This window comes from Antechinus flavipes, chromosome 4 (assembly GCF_016432865.1).
Source record: "Antechinus flavipes isolate AdamAnt ecotype Samford, QLD, Australia chromosome 4, AdamAnt_v2, whole genome shotgun sequence".
NCBI classification, from domain to species: domain Eukaryota; kingdom Metazoa; phylum Chordata; class Mammalia; order Dasyuromorphia; family Dasyuridae; genus Antechinus; species Antechinus flavipes.
Genome location: NC_067401.1, coordinates 475,650,183 through 475,673,329, shown reverse-complemented (window position 1 = coordinate 475,673,329; position 23,147 = coordinate 475,650,183). Strand labels below are relative to the sequence as shown.

General features: G+C 39.6%; 1 protein-coding gene across 2 annotated transcripts in view; it reads right to left on the bottom strand.

The window, feature by feature from the left end:
* FAF1 (Fas associated factor 1) overlaps positions 1 to 23,147 on the bottom strand; it is a 402,722-nt gene that overhangs the window by 107,070 nt on the left and 272,505 nt on the right. For both annotated transcript variants that reach the window (XM_051999721.1, XM_051999722.1), the window contains exon 9: positions 8,176 to 8,271. In XM_051999721.1, coding sequence (XP_051855681.1) covers positions 8,176 to 8,271 — 96 coding nt within the window. The remainder of the gene's footprint in view (positions 1 to 8,175; positions 8,272 to 23,147) is intronic.

The window sequence follows — 23,147 nt, the reverse complement described above, 5'->3', positions numbered from 1 at the left end:
GGTTTTATATACATGTTTTGAGAGGCAGAGACAGAGAAGAAAGAGAAAAAAGGAAGACAGAAAAGGACTTATATGTACAAAAATATTTATAGCAACTCTTTGTGATGGCAAAAAATTGGAAATTGAGGAGATGCTCATCAATTGTGGAATAGCTGAAGAAATTGTGACATATGATTATAATGGAATATTACCATGCTATAGGAAATGACAAACAGGATTCTTTCATAAAAACTGAAGTCTTATATGAAGTGTAGTAAGAGTGAAGTGAGTAGAACCAGAATAACAGCAATATTGTATGAACATCAATTATGAACATCTTGACTATTTTTAGCAATAAAATGATCCTACACTATACCAAGGCACACACAATGAAAAATGCTATCTACATCCATAAAAAGGACTGATTATGGGGAGAAGCTAGGTAGTGTAGTAGACAGAGCACCAGCCCTGAAGTCAGGAAGACCTGAGTTCAAATCTGGCTTCAGACACTTAACACTTCCTAGCTGTGACCCTGGGCAAGTCACTTAACCCTAATTGTGAAAGAGAGAAAGAAAGAGAGAGAGAGAGAGAGAGAGAGAGAACTGATCAAGTCTGAATTAGGTAGAAGCATATTATTTATTTTGTGTGTGTGTGTGTGTGTGTGTGTGTGTGTGTGTGTGTGTGTATTTGGAAGGGGAGACCTATATTTTCTTTTATAATGTGACTAAATATGGAAATATGTTTTGCATGATTGCACATGCAAAATTGCTTGTCTTCTTAGAAAGGGGATAGGTGAAGGAAAGAGTGATTTAGAATTCAAAATTAAAAAAAAATGTTAAATTGTTTTTATATGTAGTCATATGTACAAGTACATGTAATTGTAATAAAATATTATTCAAAATAAATTTTAGAAAAGAAATTGGTCTATAGTTTTCTTTCCCTGTTTTTGCCCTTCCTAGTTTAGGTACTGGTATCAAATTTGTGTCATATAAAAGGAATTTGACAGGACAGTGTCTTTGCCTATTTTCCCAAATAGTTTATATGTTATTGGAATTAATTGTTCATTAAATGTTTGGTAGAATTCATTTATCAATCCCATCTTTTTTTCTTAGAGAACTCAGTAATGATTTATTTAATTTCTTTTTCTAAGAGGGAAATTTTTAATATTTTGCTTTCTCTTCTGTTAATCTAGATAATTTATATTTTTGTAGATATCCATCCATTTTATTACTGTGTTGGATTTACTGGGATATATTGGGCAAAAATAACTCCTAATAATTGTATCTTCAATGATGGGAAATTCACCCTTTTCATTTTTGATACTGGTATTTTAGTTTTCTTTTACAATGTTTTTATTGTTTGTTTTTCTCCATAAAACCAAGTATATAGTTTTATTAGGTCAACGATTTTTTTACTTTCAATTGTATTACTCTCTCCTTTCATTATCAAGATTTCAGTTTTGTATTGAAAGGAGTGAGGATTAGTTCTTTCTCTAGTTTTTTTTTTTTAATTGCATGCCAAGTTCACTGATTTGTTCTTTTTCTATCTTCTTGAAGTAAGTGTTTAGAGAAATAACATTTCCTTTAAGTGCTCTGGTTGCATCTTGTAAATATTAGTACGTTGTTTCATTGTTGCTATTCTCTTTAGTGAAATTAAATATTAATTATTTCTAAAATTTGTTCTTTAACTCACTCATTCTTTAGAATTAGATTATTAAGTTTCCATTTAATTTTTAATCTGTTACCATGGCCCTTTATTAAAAGTAAATTTTATTTTATTTTCATCTGAAAAGGATTTTTGCTTTTTTTTTTTTTTTTTTTTTTTTTTGCATGTGGTTAAGAAGTTTCATGGTCCTTTTTTGTGTGTAGGTGCCATGTACTATTGAAAAAAAAAAAGTTCCTTTTTATTCCCAGTTCAATTTTCTTCAGAGGTTTATCATATCTAAATTTTTAAAAATTCTATTCATCCGGGGCAGCTAGATGGTGAAATGGATAAAAGACAGTGAATAAAGTGGATGGGGGAGTCAGGAAGACCTGAGGTGAAATCCAACTTCTGATACAAGCTGTGTTACCCTGAACAAGTCATTAAACCCCAACTGCTTCCAAAAGAAAAATTCTATTCATCTCCTTAACTTCTTTCTTTACCTTTACTCTGTAGATCTCCCTTTTTCTTGTAAAAAACATAGTGAAGAATTTCTGTTTTGTGGGCGAGTTCATTCCATTCACATTCATAGTAATAACAATTGTCTATTTCTCTCCATTTCCCCACCCCGTCCACATGTCTGTCTGTTTGTTTGTCTCTCCCTCTTACTGCATCCTATTGATTAGCTTTTTTACTTTTTTATGTTATTCAGCTCTGGTCTTTTTATCATGAATCCTTCCCAGTTTTCTATTTTACTGAATAGCCACTTTTTCCTGAAAGGATCATACACTCATTTCTGCTGGGGAGATGATTACCCTCTGGAATATCATATTCCAAGCTCTCCAATCTTTTAATATAGAAGCTACTAAATCTTATGAGAACCTGACTGTGGTTATTGTTCATCATGCCTAACTCTTCATGATCTCCTTGTCCATAGCATGTCAGGCCTTTTTGTTCTCCTTTGTCTCCCAAAGTCTGTCCAAGTTTATGCTCATTGTTTCTATCTTGTCCTCTGCCATCATATTTCTCTTTTGCCTTAAATCTTTTTCAGCATTAGGGTCTTTCTTAATGAGTCCAGTCTTTTCATTATGTGAGAAAAATATCTAAGTATTTAACCTACCAGTGAATAACCTGAATTAATTTAAGTATTGACTGATTTGATGTACTTGCTGTTTAAGGTACTCTCAAAACTCTTCTCCAGAATCACATTTCAAAAGTATCAATTCTGTGGCACTCGATTTTCCTTCCAGTACAACTCTCACAGCCATACATTATCAATGGAAAGAAAACCATAGCTTTGAATATTTGAATCTTTGTGGACAAGGTGATATCTCTGTTTTTGAGTCTGCTGTCTTAGTTTACCATAGCTTTCCTTCCAAGGAGCAAGCATCATTTAATTTCATGGCTGCAGCCACTATAATTGCATAGTTTCAGTGATCTTTGGGCCCGAGAATATAAAAATTGATATTGCTTCTATTCTTACACCTTTAATTTCTCAGGAAATGATGAGAACACTTATAAAAATCTTAGTTTTTTTAAGTGTCAAGCCAGCTTTTACAATTTCCTTTTTCATTCTCATCAAGAAGCCTTTTAATTACTCTTTACTTTCTGCCATCAGAGTAGTATCATTTGTATATCTGAGATTATTGATATTTCTCCCAGCAACTTTAATTCTAGCTTTTGATTTATCTAGCTCGACAGTTTACTTGGTGTACTGTGCATATAAGTTAAATAAAATGAAAATATACAATTTTATCCTACTCCTTTTCCAATTTTAAATGAGTCAGCTATGCATTCCATAGCTTCTTGGCCCACATATAGGTTCTTCTGTACACAAATAAGATGATCTGGTACTCCAATGATTTGATACAATCTGTTGTGATCTATATAGCAGTAAATAATGACTGTGACTCCATGGTACTTGAACTGTTTCTTTCTGGCTGCTTGAAGTATTTTCTCTCTGATCTGGGAGTTCTGGAATTTGGCTCTAATATTTCTGGGAGTTTTCATTTTGGAATTTTTTTCAGGTGATTGATGAATTTTTAAAAGAATTTCAATGGCATTTTATTTACATGTAAATTTATATGTAAAAATAGTTTTCAACATTCATTTTTGTAAAATTTTGATTTCCAGATTATTTTCTACCTCCCTTCCTCAAGAGAGCAAACAATCTGATATAGGTTATACATGTACAAACATTTTAAACAAATTTCCATATTAATCATGTAAGGAAAGAAAAATCAAAACAAAGTAGGAAAACTATAAGAAAACAACAGCAATAAAAGGTGAAAAAAAGTAAGCTTTGATCCACTTTCAGTTTTCATAATTCCTCCTCTGAGTATGGATGGCATTTTCCATCCCAAGTCTATTGAAAGTGCCTTGAATCATTGTATTGCTGAGAAGAGTTAAGGTTATCACAGCTGATCATCACATAATCTTGTAATTGCTATGTACAGTGCTCTCTTGGTTCTGCTTACTTCACTCTTCATCAGTTTATGTAAGTCTTTCCAGGTTTTCTGAAATTAGCCTGCTCATCATTCTTTTAGAATAACAATATTACATTATATTCATATATCCTAACTTATTCAATTATTCCCCAACTGATGGGCATCCCCTCAATTTCCAATTCTTTGCCACTACATAAATGTTTGCATATGTGGATCCTTTTCCCTCTTTTATGATTTCTTTAGAATACAGGCCCAGTAGAGACACTGCTGGATCAAAGAGTATACATAGTTTGGTAGCCCTTTGGGCATAGTTCCAAATTCCTCTCCTGAATAGCTAGATCAGTTTACAACTCTACCAACAATGTATCAGTGTTCCAGTTTTCCCACATTCCCTCCAGCGTTTATCATTATCTTTTTCTGTCATCTTAGCCAGTCTGAAAGGTTTGAGGTGGTATCTCAGTTATTTTAATTTGCATTTCTCTAATTAATAGTGATTTTTTTCAGATGATTATCGATGACTTTAATTTCTTCATCTGAAAACTGCCTCTTCATATCCTTTGACTAGTTATCAACTGGGGAATGACTTGTATTCTTATAAATTTGACTCAGTTCTCTCTGTATTTTAAAAATGATTCCTTTATCAAAAACACTGCCTATAAACATTTCCCCTTGAGCATTCTGCTTCCCTTCTCATTTTGGCTACATTGGTTTTGTCTGTGCAAAACCTTTTTAATTGAACATAATCAAAATTAACTATTTTGTACTTCATAATGTTCTCTATTTCTCTCTCTCATAATGTTCTATAAATTCTTTCTTTCTCCAAAGATCTGGCAGGTAAACTATCCCTTGCTCTCCTAATTTGCTTATAGTATCATCTTTTATGTCTAAATCATGAACACATTTCTACCTTATCTTGATATGGTATGAGATGTGGGTCTATGTCTAGTTTTTGCCATATTATTTTCTAGTTTTCCCAGCAATTTTTGCCAAATACTGAGTCCTAATGGTGAATTTTTTCAATTTCTATTTTATGCTCTGGTTCTAGATATGAGAACTCTTTTCATCTAGAAAGATTATGTTCTCTTGATGATGGCTTCCAGGTTATCAAAAAATTCTTAAAATTATCTCTCCTTGATTTATTTTCTAGGCCAGCTGTTTCCCATTGAGAGATTTGACATTTTCTTCTACTTTTTAAAAATCCTTTTGATTTTGTTTGATTTGTTCTGGATGGCTCATGAAGTCATTAGCTACTTGCCCAATTATTTTTTTTAGTGAGCGTTTGTACCTATTTTTCCATTTGGCAAATTCTACTTTTTAAGATGGTCTTTTCTTCAATGAATTTTTATACATCTTTTTTGCTTGTTTGTTTTTAAACTATTTGGCCTATTCTGGTTTCTAAACTGTTATTTTCTTCAGTATTTGTGTGTGCCTTCTCTACCAAACTGTTGACTTTTTTCTTTACGATTTTACATAATTCTCCCAATTTTTCTCTACCTCTGCTATTTGAATTTTTAAAATCTTTTTTGAGCTCTTTCAGGAATTCTTTTTGATTCTGCTATCAATTCATGTTTTAGTTTTAGTTTGAGGCTCTGAGTTTGTTTTTCAAGTTTTTTTTTGGTTGTTTGCTCATTTTTACAGCCTATTTCTTTACTTTTAATTTTATGCTAAAGTGGGATTTGCTTCCAGGGGGAAGGGGGCCCCATTCCAAATTTCAAGTTTTTGTGCTGCTGTTTGCAGAGCTAATTCTGAAGGTCTGCAAGTATTTATTTTTTCCAAGGAGGTATGACCTAAAGAGAGTCGTGGTCATCACGTTCTTGGTCTGTACACAATTACAAGCACTCTTTTCCATCCTGGTACTGTGCTCTTCCTCATCCCAGGACTGCACTCTTTAAGATGGGCAATACAATAGAGTCCTGCATCCAGGGCCAATAAAATGTTCCCTTTTTCTGACTAGCTGTCTGAACCATGGCCTGAGCCGGACTGCGCTACATTCTCAAAACAACAAAAAGACCTTTTATTTTCTCTCCTTATAAGTTGTTTTGATCTGGAAAGTTATTTTACTCCTACTTCTTGTTGGTTCTGCTGCTCGAGATTCATTTTGAGGCACTATTTTAAAGTTATTTACAGGGGAATTTGGGAGAGCTCAGGCAAACTCGTCTGCTCTGCCATCTTGGAGCTGTCTCTGGGAGCTCTTTTCACAGACAGTGTCTATACTATTGTCATTAGGTGCCACTGATGCAAAAACAAAAATCCTTCCATTTTATGAGAGGATGAAAAATGATGAATTCTCTTCTGACTCTTGAAATTCTTTGACTGGAACACTCTAAATTCAAGGTCTGTGTAAAAACTTACTTAGAGATACTTTTCCCTTTCCCATCAACCCTCTGCAAGAGGTACAGTAAAGAATCTAAAATCCAAGTAGCAGAAGAGTTAGGCAGTAATCCCAATATCTTACATAGAGCCTGGGAGAGAGGAGAACTTAATAAAAGCCTGTTGATTAAGTGAACAATATTCCTTGTTATTGTTCAGTCTTTTCAGTCATGTCTGACTTTTTTGTGGTCCCATTTGGGGTTTTCTTGGAATGGCTTACTATCTCCTTCTCTAATTCATTTCACAGATGAGGAACTGAGGCAAACAGGGTAGAATGACAGGGTCACACAGCTAGTAAAGTGTCTGAAGCTGGATTTGTGTTCAGGTGTTCCTGCCTCCAGGCCAGTCACTCCATCCATCTGGGCCATCTCATTACTCCAAATAACATTCAGTGATGGACATTTCTGGATACTTGCATGGCAGCCCCTGCTATCTCACCCTAGTATCTTCTGCTCTACTCCGCCATGGTCTTATGGTCTGAAATGTCTCATAAAATACAGTGTTCTCTTTTGTATCTCTCAAAGATCTGAGTTGTAGATATGCAGATATACATCTTCTGTAAGTGTATCAGAAGGTGCTTAATAAATGTTGACTGAATTAAACTGAATAAAAATGCTCTACCATCATTGGTGATGGCTTTCAATGCAACAAACCTTGAAAAGGAGGGTCAGAGAAAGAAAGGTTATATAAAGAAACTAGGCTCTTGTCACCTTTCAGCAAACTGTTCAAGCAATATTTATGAACAGACATTCGTGCCTTTTTTTTAGCTAGATCATTTAACATGAGGGAACCCAGGCATGGAGGACATATTTTAACTCCTCCTTAGGCTGTATTCAACAATGCAGAGAAAAACAGCAGAAAACACTTGGATCTCTTGGAACAAAAGCATTGTGTGCAGGAAAATTGTACTAAAAGAATCAAGAAAACAGTAACAAGGTGGTAGGAGAAAAAAACTTCACTCCCTTACAGAATAGCTTCTTGTGCATTTGAAAAAAAAAATCTCTTTTTTGTTAAAAATTTAACTAATATCAGCAAATATGATCATTTTCAGATACAATGAAAAACACAAAAACAGGGTTAGTGATCCAACCAAGAACTTTAAATACAACGAGAATGGGACCTTTGGGGGAATCCTTCTCTCCCAGGTCTCAATTCTTGACCCTTCCCCACTCAAAATTTCCTCACAATATTTAGACTCAGAGATCTACCCTTGTTCCATTTTACAGATGAGAAGACTGAGGTCCTCAAAGCAGAAGGAACCTGGTCCTACAGATGACAAGGTAGCAAGTGGCAGAGCTAGGATTTAAACTCAGATCTTCTAAGAGATATATCTAGCACTCATGCCACTGAGCATTATAAACTTTTTATTTAATCAGTTGTACCTAAACACACAAATGGAGCTGCAGGCCTCATGTCCCTGACTTCTCATACATCTGCCGCGTGCTGGGGGCCTTCTCTATTTCTCTTGACATTGTGAGAATGCCAAAGGGGCCTTGGGTTGGTCAAGGGGCATATACCTTCCTCCCCTCTCCCCACCATGACCAGCTTCTCCAGTTTCAATGACAAAGAAATAATACAGCTGGGAGGACAGACAGTTGCCTGAATCCTTCCCCTAACTCAAGAAATTCAGGCCAAGCATTTTTTAGCACCACATTCCAAGATGGAGAAGAAGAACCAAGTCTCAGCTGTCTACTGGCCTCCCACTGGGAGGCTGTGTCCTGTGCCCAGGAGAGCTTACCTCTTCTGACTCTTCCCGAGCTTGTGTTGGTGAAGACCGTCTCCCCACTGTGAGCTGGTGACAAGGGTAGGTGAGCCCCGCTGCCACGAGGCACATCTGCAAATAGAAGCAGCCACTGGTGAGTAGGAGAGGAGAGGAGGGACCTATCTCATAGTTCCCACTATTATATTGAGAAATGTGTCCAGGAAGGATACGTGATCAAGTGACTTGTAAGGGGAAAGTCATCGCATGGGTCAAGAAACTAAGGCCTACATTTCTTGTCATATGAAAAAAAAATGCTCTAAATCACTATTGATTAGAGAAATGCAAATTAAGACAACTCTGAGGTAGCACCTCTCATCTCTCAGATTGGCTAAGATGACAGGAAAAGATAATGACGAATGTTGGAGGGGATGTGAAAAAACTGGAGCACTGATGTCTTGGTGGAAATGTGAATGGATCCAATCATTCTGGAGAACAGTTTGGAACTTTGCCCAAAGGGCTCTAAGACTGAACACACCCTTTGACCTAGCAGTGCCATCACTGGGTCTGTATCCCAAAGAAATCTTAAAAAAGGGGAAAGGACCCCCATGTGCAAAAATGTTAGTGGCAAGAAGCTGTAAACTGAGTGGATGCCCATCAGTGGGGGAATGGGTGAGTAAGTTATGATATATGAATGTTATGGAATATGATTATTCTGTAAAAAATGAGCAACAGGATGATGTCAGAGAGGCCTGGAGAGACTGACATGAACTGATGCTGAGTGAGATGAGTAGAGTCAAGAGAATATTGTACATGGCAACAACAAAATTACGTGATGATCAACTGTGATAGATTTAACTCTTCTCAGCAAGGTAATTGATCCAACGCAATTCCAACAGACTTGGGATGGAAAATGTCATCTGCATCCAGAGAAAGAACTATAAAGAGTGAATGTGGATTGTAGAATAGTATTTTCCCCTTTTGTTATTACTGTTTTCTTGTGGCTTTCCCCTTCTATTCTGATTTTTTTTTTTTTCTTTTCCAACATGACTCATAGGGAAATGTTTAAAAAAAATAAAAAGAAAGAAAAGAAATGGCTTCATGGGGAACAAAGTCTTACAGGACAGACCCAATCTCCTCATAGGCTCCCTGGAAGGTCCAGACATCAAGGATTCCTATTGTATTTTACAGAGGAGAGAGAAGATCCTCAGAGGGGTATATGGACTTGCATCAATTCACAAAGGTAGCAAGTGACAAAACTGAATTCTGAACCCAGGGTTTGGATTTCATTCTAATATAAAAAATTCACCAGGAGATATATCCCAAGAATGAAGGTCAACTAGACTGGGCCTACAAGAAATCAACTAATGAGCTTAAAATAAATGGAACAGATAGCCTTTTATGCCATGTCTCTCTATCTTGATTCCTGGGATTCCATGCACTCCTCACTGCTCAGAGTTTCTCATAAGTAGCCAGAACGAGATCTCTAATGCCTCTGCTGTTCAAGTCATCAATGTGCCCATGTAACACTTTCTTCCACTTCCAAATCCTGGAACAAGAGTCAAATACACTTTTTCATATCTGTAAAGAACTTGCCAGTGAATTATCCTATGGCTCCACTCACCATTCCCTTCACTTCCAGACCACTCCCCTGGGCAAAACTTCCCTTTTTAGACTATTTTGAACCTGTCTTATTTTTTTTTTCTATTTGTATATAAGTATTTAGCACAGAGAGTAAGAACACATGATAAGTGTTTCTTCTTTCCTTCCTAAAAATACTTATCAAGCATTTATTACATGGCAAGTACTCGATTTCCAGCCTAAGAGAGTAGCCTGAGGGAACTACAAGTTAAACATTGCCTTTTAGCCAGTATGTCAGAGATGGGCCTTAAAACTCTCCAACCACGAAACCACCTTATATCTCTATTATATTTACATCTGTATAAGACTACATCATACTTACAAAAATAACATAGTGATAGGCTTTAAAAAGAGTTTTCACATTATAATCATGGAGTAGATAATTCAAGACTATTATCTCCACTTTAAAGATGAGGAAATTAAGAGTCAGAGGTAAAATGATTTATTTAGTTACATAGTCAAGAAGAATTGGAATCGGCCCTTAGGCTCTCAAAACCACTTCTTTGCTTCTTCCCTTAAATCACTAAGTTCTTATAATAACACCACCTCTATTGCCACCCATAATGCTTCAGTCATTTTCCACCCATTGCCTCATACAGGTAACAAGATGCAGTGAACACAACGGTAGCTTGAAGCCAGAGACCCTGGTTTCAAATCCCACATTGCTAATATGGCAATAACCAAGAAAAATAATGATTATTATTATTTACATTATTCACAGAACCACTAGAAAAAGTTTTTATAAGTAATTTAATTTGTTTAATTATTAATAATTTTAATATTAGTCATTTAATATGTTTAAATGAACAAAAGTAAAATTATCTCTCAGTCCATGTGCTCATTGTCAATACTATGCTTAGGCCCTGGCATGTTCCCAAGCCTCTAAAAATAAGCTTTTAGCCAGTCTTTGAGCCTCTGAGATTGACTGTTTCCAAGTACATATTCTCTAGTATGGTTCAAAAGTAATCTAAGGATCATCAGGTTATATCTATGTTCACTCAGCTTCTCAATCTAAGTTTAAACTGCAGATGCTGGCATTCGGGTTCCTTCATCATTTGGCTCCGACGTGCTTCTTTCACTCTGCTGCGATCCTAACCTCTACGTAGCCACTGCTTCCCCTCAGATCTGACCAAGTCACCCCCCTCTCCATTGCATGGCAGCAGCACCTACACCATTGAGTCCTTTCTTCATGGGCCCATGTAGGGCACTTCTGGGCAAGGACACTGAAGGTTTTGATATTTTCTTTTCCAGATCATTTTACAGATGACCAAGTGAGGCAAAGTGAGTGACTTATCCAAGTTTCCATAGCTACTCAGTTCCAGAAGCTGAATTTGAACTCAGGGAGTCTTCCCAATTCCAAGCCAATGCTCCCTGCACTATGGTGCTCCCTAGCTGCCCCTGTAGGACCAAAGATAAAATCCTACTGGGCATCCAAAGGCCTTAGGTCCTGCCCAGTCTTCTCACACCTGCTACTCCATGTCTTCTCCCTTTTCACTGGCTGTCCCACGTGCTTTGTTTCCTCTTCTCGGTCTCCTGGCTTCCCCTGCTTTCTTCAAGTCTCACCTATAGCCCTATCTTTTCCATGAAGCCTTCCTTGATCCATCTTAATTCTTATGCCTTCCCACTGTTGATCATCTCCAATTTATTATAAATACATACACACAATACGCACACATCCAATTTATCTCACATATCATGTCACGTACGACACACATATGACACAAGTACATACATTTACTTGTACATAGCTGTTGACATGCAGTCTCCCCCCATTAGAGGATCAGCTCTTTGAGAGAAGGGGCTAATTTTTTGCCTTGCTCTAGTCCTTAGCAAAGTACTCGGCACACAGTAAACTCTAAATAAATGCTTGCTGACTGAGTAGTTGAATGCTCATGCAGCGTTTGCCTGAAGATCTCAAACCAGATCTTTCATTTTGGAAACTTTCTCCAGATGTCAAGCTTAAATTAACCTCTTTACAACTTTCCCTCACTACACCTGGTTCTACCTTCAAAGACCAAGCAGAACAGGTTTAATCCCTCCATTAAATAACAGCACATCCAAACTTGAACATAGCTATCAGATTCCTCCAGTCTCTCTTTCTCTCTGCTACACACTCCCAAATCTCTTCAAGTAATTTCTTATATGGAGTGAACTGGAAGTCTGTCACCCTCTGGGATGTTCTGTTGGAGGGATTCCAGTTCATTCATGTCCCTCCTAAAATGGTGTCCCTAGAACTGAATTCAATCTTTCAGATGAGGCTGGACAAGGATAGAGTATAGAGGGAGAAATTTCTCTTTATCCTGAGATGCAATGGTTCTTAACCTGGAAACTAAAAATTCTCAAATATTATAAGCAAGCAGAAAAACATTCCCATGCTTGTTCCAAAGGCCTCAGGGGGAGCCCCCGTGGCTTGGTGGGAAAAGCGTTGGTTATAGCGTCTACCCCAATTCCTGGTATTAGCCTGTACAAAGTAACTTATTTCCCTGGAACTCAGTTTCCTCATAAACAAAGTGAGTTTCTGTTTTCTAAGGTCCCTCCCAGGACTGACATTCTATGCTCTCTCTTCCAAGATTCCTTCCGGCTGCGACATTCTGTTCTATGACTGTTTACATTTGGCTTCTAATACGGTAATTTAGAAGTTGTGCTACCGCCCACCTGAATCTGTCTAACTGTACACCTGGGGGCCCAACAATCTGTAGCTGGTATGATTGTGGTCTCTAGTAACAAAAATATCCATTAACACCTTCCTAAGGGAAGGCTGGGTGCGTCATAGTCTCATTGTTACGGTAAGTTTAAACCCCAAATTAATGAAATGGCAAACAAACACTAGTACTGGCTATAAACTGAACAGCAAAACACCTAATAATTGTAACTAAAAGAGGGAGGAAATGAGAAGACTTTTAACACTTGTCATTTGTTGAGAGAAATATTTTCTATTTCAATGATGCTTTATGTTTATTAAGGCTTTCTCACATCTACGCTCTAGTTAGCTTTGGAACTGTCCCTTGAGGGAGGCAGGGTAGACATTATTATTTCCATCTTAAAGATACCAAAACAAAGACTTAGCCTGGGAAACATTCAAACTTTCTCATCCATCAAGTGCTTCTCCTGTTACATCTAGTTGATTTATGTTAAATATTGATCAAATCATTAAAAAATATTTATTGTCCACTGTGATGTTCGGGCTAGCTTTCTGGAGGAACTCAGGAGCAGCCTTGATTTAGTGCAGGAGTGCAGGAGGCAGGAGAGCCAACCAGGAGGATGGTCAAAGATAAAATGTCTCTCTTCCAGGCCTTCTTAACCCTTATATACCTATTACAATTACATCATTATAGCATACTGATTATGTGGGAACTAGAGAACCATGACATCAGCATGCTAAGTACTAAGTATATGTGGGAACTAGAGAACCATGACATCACCACGCTAAGTACTAAGTATATGTGGGAACTAGAGAACCATGACATCACCACGCTGAGTACCAAGTATATGTGGGAACTAGAGAACCATGACATCAAAACGCTGAGTACTAAGTACATGTGGGAACTAGAGAACCATGACATCACCACTCTGAGTACCAAGTACATGTGGGAATTAGAGAACCATGACATCACCACGCTGAGTACCAAGTACATGTGGGAATTAGAGAATCATGACATCACCACTCTGAGTACTAAGTATATGTGGGAACTAGAGAACCATGACATCACCACGCTGAGTACTAAGTATATGTGGGAATTAGAGAACCATGACATCACCACTCTGAGTACTAAGTATATGTGGGAACTAGAGAACCATGACATCACCATGCTGAGTACCAAGTATATGTGGGAATTAGAGAATCATGACATCACCACGCTGAGTACCAAGTACATGTGGGAACTAGAGAACCATGACATCACCACGCTGAGTACCAAGTACATGTGGGAATTAGAGAATCATGACATCACCACGCTGAGTACTAAGTATATGTGGGAACTAGAGAACCATGACATCACCACGCTGAGTACCAAGTACATGTGGGAACTAGAGAATCATGACATCACCACGCTGAGTACTAAGTATATGTGGGAATTAGAGAACCATGACATCACCACTCTGAGTACTAAGTACATGTGGGAACTAGAGAACCATGACATCACCACTCTGAGTACCAAGTACATGTGGGAACTAGAGAACCATGACATCACCATGCTGAGTACCAAGTACAAGTGGGAACTAGAGAACCATGACATCACCACGCTGAGTACTAAGTATATGTGGGAACTAGAGAACCATGACATCACCACTCTGAGTACTAAGTATATGTGGGAACTAGAGAACCATGACATCACCACGCTGAGTACTAAGTATATGTGGGAACTAGAGAACCATGACATCACCACTCTGAGTACTAAGTACATGTGGGAACTAGAGAACCATGACATCACCACTCTGAGTACTAAGTACATGTGGGAACTAGAGAATCATGACATCACCACGCTGAGTACCAAGTATATGTGGGAACTAGAGAACCATGACATCACCACGCTGAGTACTAAGTATATGTGGGAACTAGAGAACCATGACATCACCACTCTGAGTACTAAGTACATGTGGGAACTAGAGAACCATGACATCACCACTCTGAGTACTAAGTACATGTGGGAACTAGAGAATCATGACATCACCACGCTGAGTACCAAGTATATGTGGGAACTAGAGAACCATGACATCACCACGCTGAGTACCAAGTATATGTGGGAACTAGAGAACCATGACATCACCACGCTGAGTACTAAGTATATGTGGGAATTAGAGAACCATGACATCACCATGCTGAGTACTAAGTATCTATGGGAACTAGAGAACCATGACATCACCACGCTGAGTACCAAGTACATGTGGGAACTAGAGAACCATGACATCACCACGCTGAGTACTAAGTATATGTGGGAATTAGAGAACCATGACATCACCACTCTGAGTACCAAGTATATGTGGGAACTAGAGAACCATGACATCACCACTCTGAGTACTAAGTATATGTGGGAATTAGAGAACCATGACATCACCACTCAGAGTACTAAGTACATGTGGGAACTAGAGAACCATGACATCACCACGCTGAGTACTAAGTATATGTGGGAATTAGAGAACCATGACATCACCACTCTGAGTACTAAGTACATGTGGGAACTAGAGAACCATGACATCACCACGCTGAGTACTAAGTATATGTGGGAATTAGAGAACCATGACATCACCACTCTGAGTACTAAGTACATGTGGGAACTAGAGAATCATGACATCACCACTCTGAGTACTAAGTACATGTGGGAACTAGAGAATCATGACATCACCACGCTGAGTACTAAGTACATGTGGGAACTAGAGAACCATGACATCACCACGCTGAGTACCAAGTATATGTGGGAACTAGAGAACCATGACATCACTATGCTAAGTACTAAGTATATGTGGGAATTAGAGAATCATGACATCACCACTCTGAGTACTAAGTACATGTGGGAACTAGAGAACCATGACATCAGCACGCTGAGTACCAAGTATATGTGGGAACTAGAGAACCATGACATCACCACGCTGAGTACCAAGTACATGTGGGAACTAGAGAACCATGACATCACCACGCTGAGTACCAAGTACATGTGGGAACTAGAGAACCATGACATCACCACTCTGAGTACTAAGTATATGTGGGAACTAGAGAACCATGACATCACCACGCTGAGTACTAAGTATATGTGGGAATTAGAGAACCATGACATCACCACTCTGAGTACTAAGTATATGTGGGAACTAGAGAACCATGACATCACCATGCTGAGTACCAAGTATATGTGGGAATTAGAGAATCATGACATCACCACGCTGAGTACTAAGTATATGTGGGAACTAGAGAACCATGACATCACCATGCTGAGTACCAAGTACATGTGGGAACTAGAGAACCATGACATCACCACGCTGAGTACTAAGTATATGTGGGAACTAGAGAACCATGACATCACCACTCTGAGTACTAAGTATATGTGGGAACTAGAGAACCATGACATCACCACGCTGAGTACTAAGTATATGTGGGAACTAGAGAACCATGACATCACCACTCTGAGTACTAAGTACATGTGGGAACTAGAGAATCATGACATCACCACGCTGAGTACCAAGTATATGTGGGAACTAGAGAACCATGACATCACCACGCTGAGTACTAAGTATATGTGGGAACTAGAGAACCATGACATCACCACTCTGAGTACTAAGTACATGTGGGAATTAGAGAACCATGACATCACCACTCTGAGTACTAAGTACATGTGGGAACTAGAGAATCATGACATCACCACGCTGAGTACCAAGTATATGTGGGAACTAGAGAACCATGACATCACCACGCTGAGTACCAAGTATATGTGGGAACTAGAGAACCATGACATCACCACGCTGAGTACTAAGTATATGTGGGAATTAGAGAACCATGACATCACCATGCTGAGTACTAAGTATCTATGGGAACTAGAGAACCATGACATCACCACGCTGAGTACCAAGTACATGTGGGAACTAGAGAACCATGACATCACCACGCTGAGTACTAAGTATATGTGGGAATTAGAGAACCATGACATCACCACTCTGAGTACCAAGTATATGTGGGAACTAGAGAACCATGACATCACCACTCTGAGTACTAAGTACATGTGGGAACTAGAGAATCATGACATCACCACGCTGAGTACCAAGTATATGTGGGAACTAGAGAACCATGACATCACCACGCTGAGTACTAAGTATATGTGGGAACTAGAGAACCATGACATCACCACTCTGAGTACTAAGTACATGTGGGAATTAGAGAACCATGACATCACCACTCTGAGTACTAAGTACATGTGGGAACTAGAGAATCATGACATCACCACGCTGAGTACCAAGTATATGTGGGAACTAGAGAACCATGACATCACCACGCTGAGTACCAAGTATATGTGGGAACTAGAGAACCATGACATCACCACGCTGAGTACTAAGTATATGTGGGAATTAGAGAACCATGACATCACCATGCTGAGTACTAAGTATCTATGGGAACTAGAGAACCATGACATCACCACGCTGAGTACCAAGTACATGTGGGAACTAGAGAACCATGACATCACCACGCTGAGTACTAAGTATATGTGGGAATTAGAGAACCATGACATCACCACTCTGAGTACCAAGTATATGTGGGAACTAGAGAACCATGACATCACCACTCTGAGTACTAAGTATATGTGGGAATTAGAGAACCATGACATCACCACTCTGAGTACTAAGTACATGTGGGAACTAGAGAACCATGACATCACCACGCTGAGTACTAAGTATATGTGGGAATTAGAGAACCATGACATCACCACTCTGAGTACTAAGTACATGTGGGAACTAGAGAACCATGACATCACCACGCTGAGTACTAAGTATATGTGGGAATTAGAGAACCATGACATCACCACTCTGAGTACTAAGTACATGTGGGAACTAGAGAATCATGACATCACCACTCTGAGTACTAAGTACATGTGGGAACTAGAGAACCATGACATCACCACGCTGAGTACCAAGTATATGTGGGAACTAGAGAACCATGACATCACCACGCTGAGTACCAAGTACATGTGGGAACTAGAGAACCATGATATCACCACGCTGAGTACCAAGTACATGTGGGAACTAGAGAACCATGACATCACCACTCTGAGTACTAAGTATATGTGGGAACTAGAGAACCATGACATCACCACGCTGAGTACTAAGTATATGTGGGAATTAGAGAACCATGACATCACCACTCTGAGTACTAAGTATATGTGGGAACTAGAGAACCATGACATCACCATGCTGAGTACCAAGTATATGTGGGAATTAGAGAATCATGACATCACCACGCTGAGTACTAAGTATATGTGGGAACTAGAGAACCATGACATCACCATGCTGAGTACCAAGTACATGTGGGAACTAGAGAACCATGACATCACCACGCTGAGTACTAAGTATATGTGGGAATTAGAGAACCATGACATCACCACTCTGAGTACTAAGTATATGTGGGAACTAGAGAACCATGACATCACCACTCTGAGTACTAAGTATATGTGGGAACTAGAGAACCATGACATCACCACTCTGAGTACTAAGTATATGTGGGAACTAGAGAACCATGACATCACCACGCTGAGTACTAAGTATATGTGGGAACTAGAGAACCATGACATCACCACTCTGAGTACTAAGTACATGTGGGAACTAGAGAACCATGACATCACCACTCTGAGTACTAAGTACATGTGGGAACTAGAGAATCATGACATCACCACGCTGAGTACCAAGTATATGTGGGAACTAGAGAACCATGACATCACCACGCTGAGTACTAAGTATATGTGGGAACTAGAGAACCATGACATCACCACTCTGAGTACTAAGTACATGTGGGAACTAGAGAACCATGACATCACCACTCTGAGTACTAAGTACATGTGGGAACTAGAGAATCATGACATCACCACGCTGAGTACCAAGTATATGTGGGAACTAGAGAACCATGACATCACCACGCTGAGTACCAAGTATATGTGGGAACTAGAGAACCATGACATCACCACGCTGAGTACTAAGTATATGTGGGAATTAGAGAACCATGACATCACCATGCTGAGTACTAAGTATCTATGGGAACTAGAGAACCATGACATCACCACGCTGAGTACCAAGTACATGTGAGAACTAGAGAACCATGACATCACCACGCTGAGTACCAAGTATATGTGGGAATTAGAGAACCATGACATCACCACGCTGAGTACTAAGTATATGTGGGAATTAGAGAACCATGACATCACCACTCTGAGTACTAAGTACATGTGGGAACTAGAGAACCATGACATCACCACGCTGAGTACCAAGTACATGTGGGAACTAGAGAACCATGACATCACCACGCTGAGTACCAAGTATATGTGGGAATTAGAGAACCATGACATCACCACGCTGAGTACTAAGTATATGTGGGAATTAGAGAACCATGACATCACCACTCTGAGTACTAAGTACATGTGGGAACTAGAGAATCATGACATCACCACTCTGAGTACTAAGTACATGTGGGAACTAGAGAACCATGACATCACCACGCTGAGTACCAAGTATATGTGGGAACTAGAGAACCATGACATCACCACGCTGAGTACTAAGTATATGTGGGAATTAGAGAACCATGACATCACCACTCTGAGTACTAAGTACATGTGGGAACTAGAGAACCATGACATCACCACGCTGAGTACCAAGTATATGTGGGAACTAGAGAACCATGACATCACCACGCTGAGTACTAAGTATATGTGGGAACTAGAGAACCATGACATCACCACGCTGAGTACTAAGTATATGTGGGAACTAGAGAACCATGACATCACCACGCTGAGTACTAAGTATATGTGGGAACTAGAGAACCATGACATCACCACGCTGAGTACTAAGTATATGTGGGAACTAGAGAACCATGACATCACTATGCTAAGTACTAAGTACATGTGAGAACTAGAGAATCATGACATCACCACTCAGAGTACTAAGTATATGTGGGAACTAGAGAATCATGACATCACTATGCTGAGTACTAAGTACATGTGGGAACTAGAGAACCATGACATCACCACGCTGAGTACCAAGTACATGTGGGAATTAGAGAATCATGATATCACCACTCTGAGTACTAAGTATATGTGGGAACTAGAGAACCATGACATCACCATGCTGAGTACCAAGTACATGTGGGAATTAGAGAATCATGACATCACTATGCTGAGTACTAAGTACATGTGGGAACTAGAGAACCATGACATCACCACGCTGAGTACCAAGTACATGTGGGAACTAGAGAACCATGACATCACTATGCTGAGTACTAAGTACATGTCGGAACTAGAGAACCATGACATCACCACGCTGAGTACCAAGTACATGTGGGAATTAGAGAATCATGACATCACCACTCTGAGTACTAAGTACATGTGGGAACTAGAGAACCATGACATCACCACGCTGAGTACTAAGTATATGTGGGAATTAGAGAACCATGACATCACCACTCTGAGTACTAAGTACATGTGGGAACTAGAGAACCATGACATCACCATGCTGAGTACTAAGTATATGTGGGAATTAGAGAATCATGACATCACCACCCTGAGTACTAAGTATATGTGGGAATTAGAGAACCATGACATCACCACTCTGAGTACTAAGTACATGTGGGAACTAGAGAACCATGACATCACCATGCTGAGTACTAAGTATATGTGGGAATTAGAGAACCATGACATCACCACTCTGAGTACCAAGTACATGTGGGAACTAGAGAATCATGACATCACCACTCTGAGTACTAAGTACATGTGGGAACTAGAGAACCATGACATCACCACGCTGAGTACTAAGTATATGTGGGAATTAGAGAACCATGACATCACCACGCTGAGTACTAAGTACATGTGGGAACTAGAGAATCATGACATCACCACCCTGAGTACTAAGTACATGTGGGAACTAGAGAACCATGACATCACCACTCTGAGTACCAAGTACATGTGGGAACTAGAGAATCATGACATCACCACTCTGAGTACTAAGTACATGTGGGAACTAGAGAACCATGACATCACCACGCTGAGTACTAAGTATATGTGGGAATTAGAGAACCATGACATCACCACTCTGAGTACTAAGTACATGTGGGAACTAGAGAACCATGACATCACCACGCTGAGTACTAAGTATATGTGGGAACTAGAGAACCATGACATCACCACTCTGAGTACCAAGTATATGTGGGAATTAGAGAATCATGACATCACCACGCTGAGTACCAAGTACATGTGGGAACTAGAGAACCATGACATCACCACGCTGAGTACCAAGTATATGTGGGAACTAGAGAATCATGACATCACCACTCTGAGTACTAAGTACATGTGGGAACTAGAGAACCATGACATCACCACTCTGAGTACTAAGTATATGTGAGAACTAGAGAACCATGACATCACCACTCTGAGTACTAAGTATATGTGGGAACTAGAGAACCATGACATCACTATGCTAAGTACTAAGTATATGTGGGAATTAGAGAATCATGACATCACCACTCTGAGTACTAAGTACATGTGGGAACTAGAGAACCATGACATCACCACGCTGAGTACCAAGTATATGTGGGAACTAGAGAATCATGACATCACCACGCTGAGTACTAAGTATATGTGGGAACTAGAGAACCATGACATCACCATGCTGAGTACCAAGTACATGTGGGAACTAGAGAACCATGACATCACCACGCTGAGTACTAAGTATATGTGGGAACTAGAGAACCATGACATCACCACTCTGAGTACTAAGTATATGTGGGAACTAGAGAACCATGACATCACCACGCTGAGTACTAAGTATATGTGGGAACTAGAGAACCATGACATCACCACTCTGAGTACTAAGTACATGTGGGAACTAGAGAACCATGACATCACCACTCTGAGTACTAAGTACATGTGGGAACTAGAGAATCATGACATCACCACGCTGAGTACCAAGTATATGTGGGAACTAGAGAACCATGACATCACCACGCTGAGTACTAAGTATATGTGGAACTAGAGAACCATGACATCACCACTCTGAGTACTAAGTACATGTGGGAATTAGAGAACCATGACATCACCACTCTGAGTACTAAGTACATGTGGGAACTAGAGAACCATGACATCACCACGCTGAGTACTAAGTACATGTGGGAACTAGAGAATCATGACATCACCACGCTGAGTACCAAGTATATGTGGGAACTAGAGAACCATGACATCACCACGCTGAGTACTAAGTATATGTGGGAACTAGAGAACCATGACATCACCACTCTGAGTACTAAGTACATGTGGGAATTAGAGAACCATGACATCACCACTCTGAGTACTAAGTACATGTGGGAACTAGAGAACCATGACATCACCACTCTGAGTACTAAGTACATGTGGGAACTAGAGAATCATGACATCACCACGCTGAGTACCAAGTATATGTGGGAACTAGAGAACCATGACATCACCACGCTGAGTACCAAGTATATGTGGGAACTAGAGAACCATGACATCACCACGCTGAGTACTAAGTATATGTGGGAATTAGAGAACCATGACATCACCATGCTGAGTACTAAGTATCTATGGGAACTAGAGAACCATGACATCACCACGCTGAGTACCAACTACATGTGGGAACTAGAGAACCATGACATCACCACGCTGAGTACTAAGTATATGTGGGAATTAGAGAACCATGACATCACCACTCTGAGTACCAAGTATATGTGGGAACTAGAGAACCATGACATCACCACTCTGAGTACTAAGTATATGTGGGAATTAGAGAACCATGACATCACCACTCTGAGTACTAAGTACATGTGGGAACTAGAGAACCATGACATCACCACGCTGAGTACTAAGTATATGTGGGAATTAGAGAACCATGACATCACCACTCTGAGTACTAAGTACATGTGGGAACTAGAGAACCATGACATCACCACGCTGAGTACTAAGTATATGTGGGAATTAGAGAACCATGACATCACCACTCTGAGTACTAAGTACATGTGGGAACTAGAGAATCATGACATCACCACTCTGAGTACTAAGTACATGTGGGAACTAGAGAACCATGACATCACCACGCTGAGTACCAAGTATATGTGGGAACTAGAGAACCATGACATCACCACGCTGAGTACCAAGTACATGTGGGAACTAGAGAACCATGACATCACCACGCTGAGTACCAAGTACATGTGGGAACTAGAGAACCATGACATCACCACTCTGAGTACTAAGTATATGTGGGAACTAGAGAACCATGACATCACCACGCTGAGTACTAAGTATATGTGGGAATTAGAGAACCATGACATCACCACTCTGAGTACTAAGTATATGTGGGAACTAGAGAACCATGACATCACCATGCTGAGTACCAAGTATATGTGGGAATTAGAGAATCATGACATCACCACGCTGAGTACTAAGTATATGTGGGAACTAGAGAACCATGACATCACCATGCTGAGTACCAAGTACATGTGGGAACTAGAGAACCATGACATCACCACGCTGAGTACTAAGTATATGTGGGAACTAGAGAACCATGACATCACCACTCTGAGTACTAAGTATATGTGGGAACTAGAGAACCATGACATCACCACGCTGAGTACTAAGTATATGTGGGAACTAGAGAACCATGACATCACCACTCTGAGTACT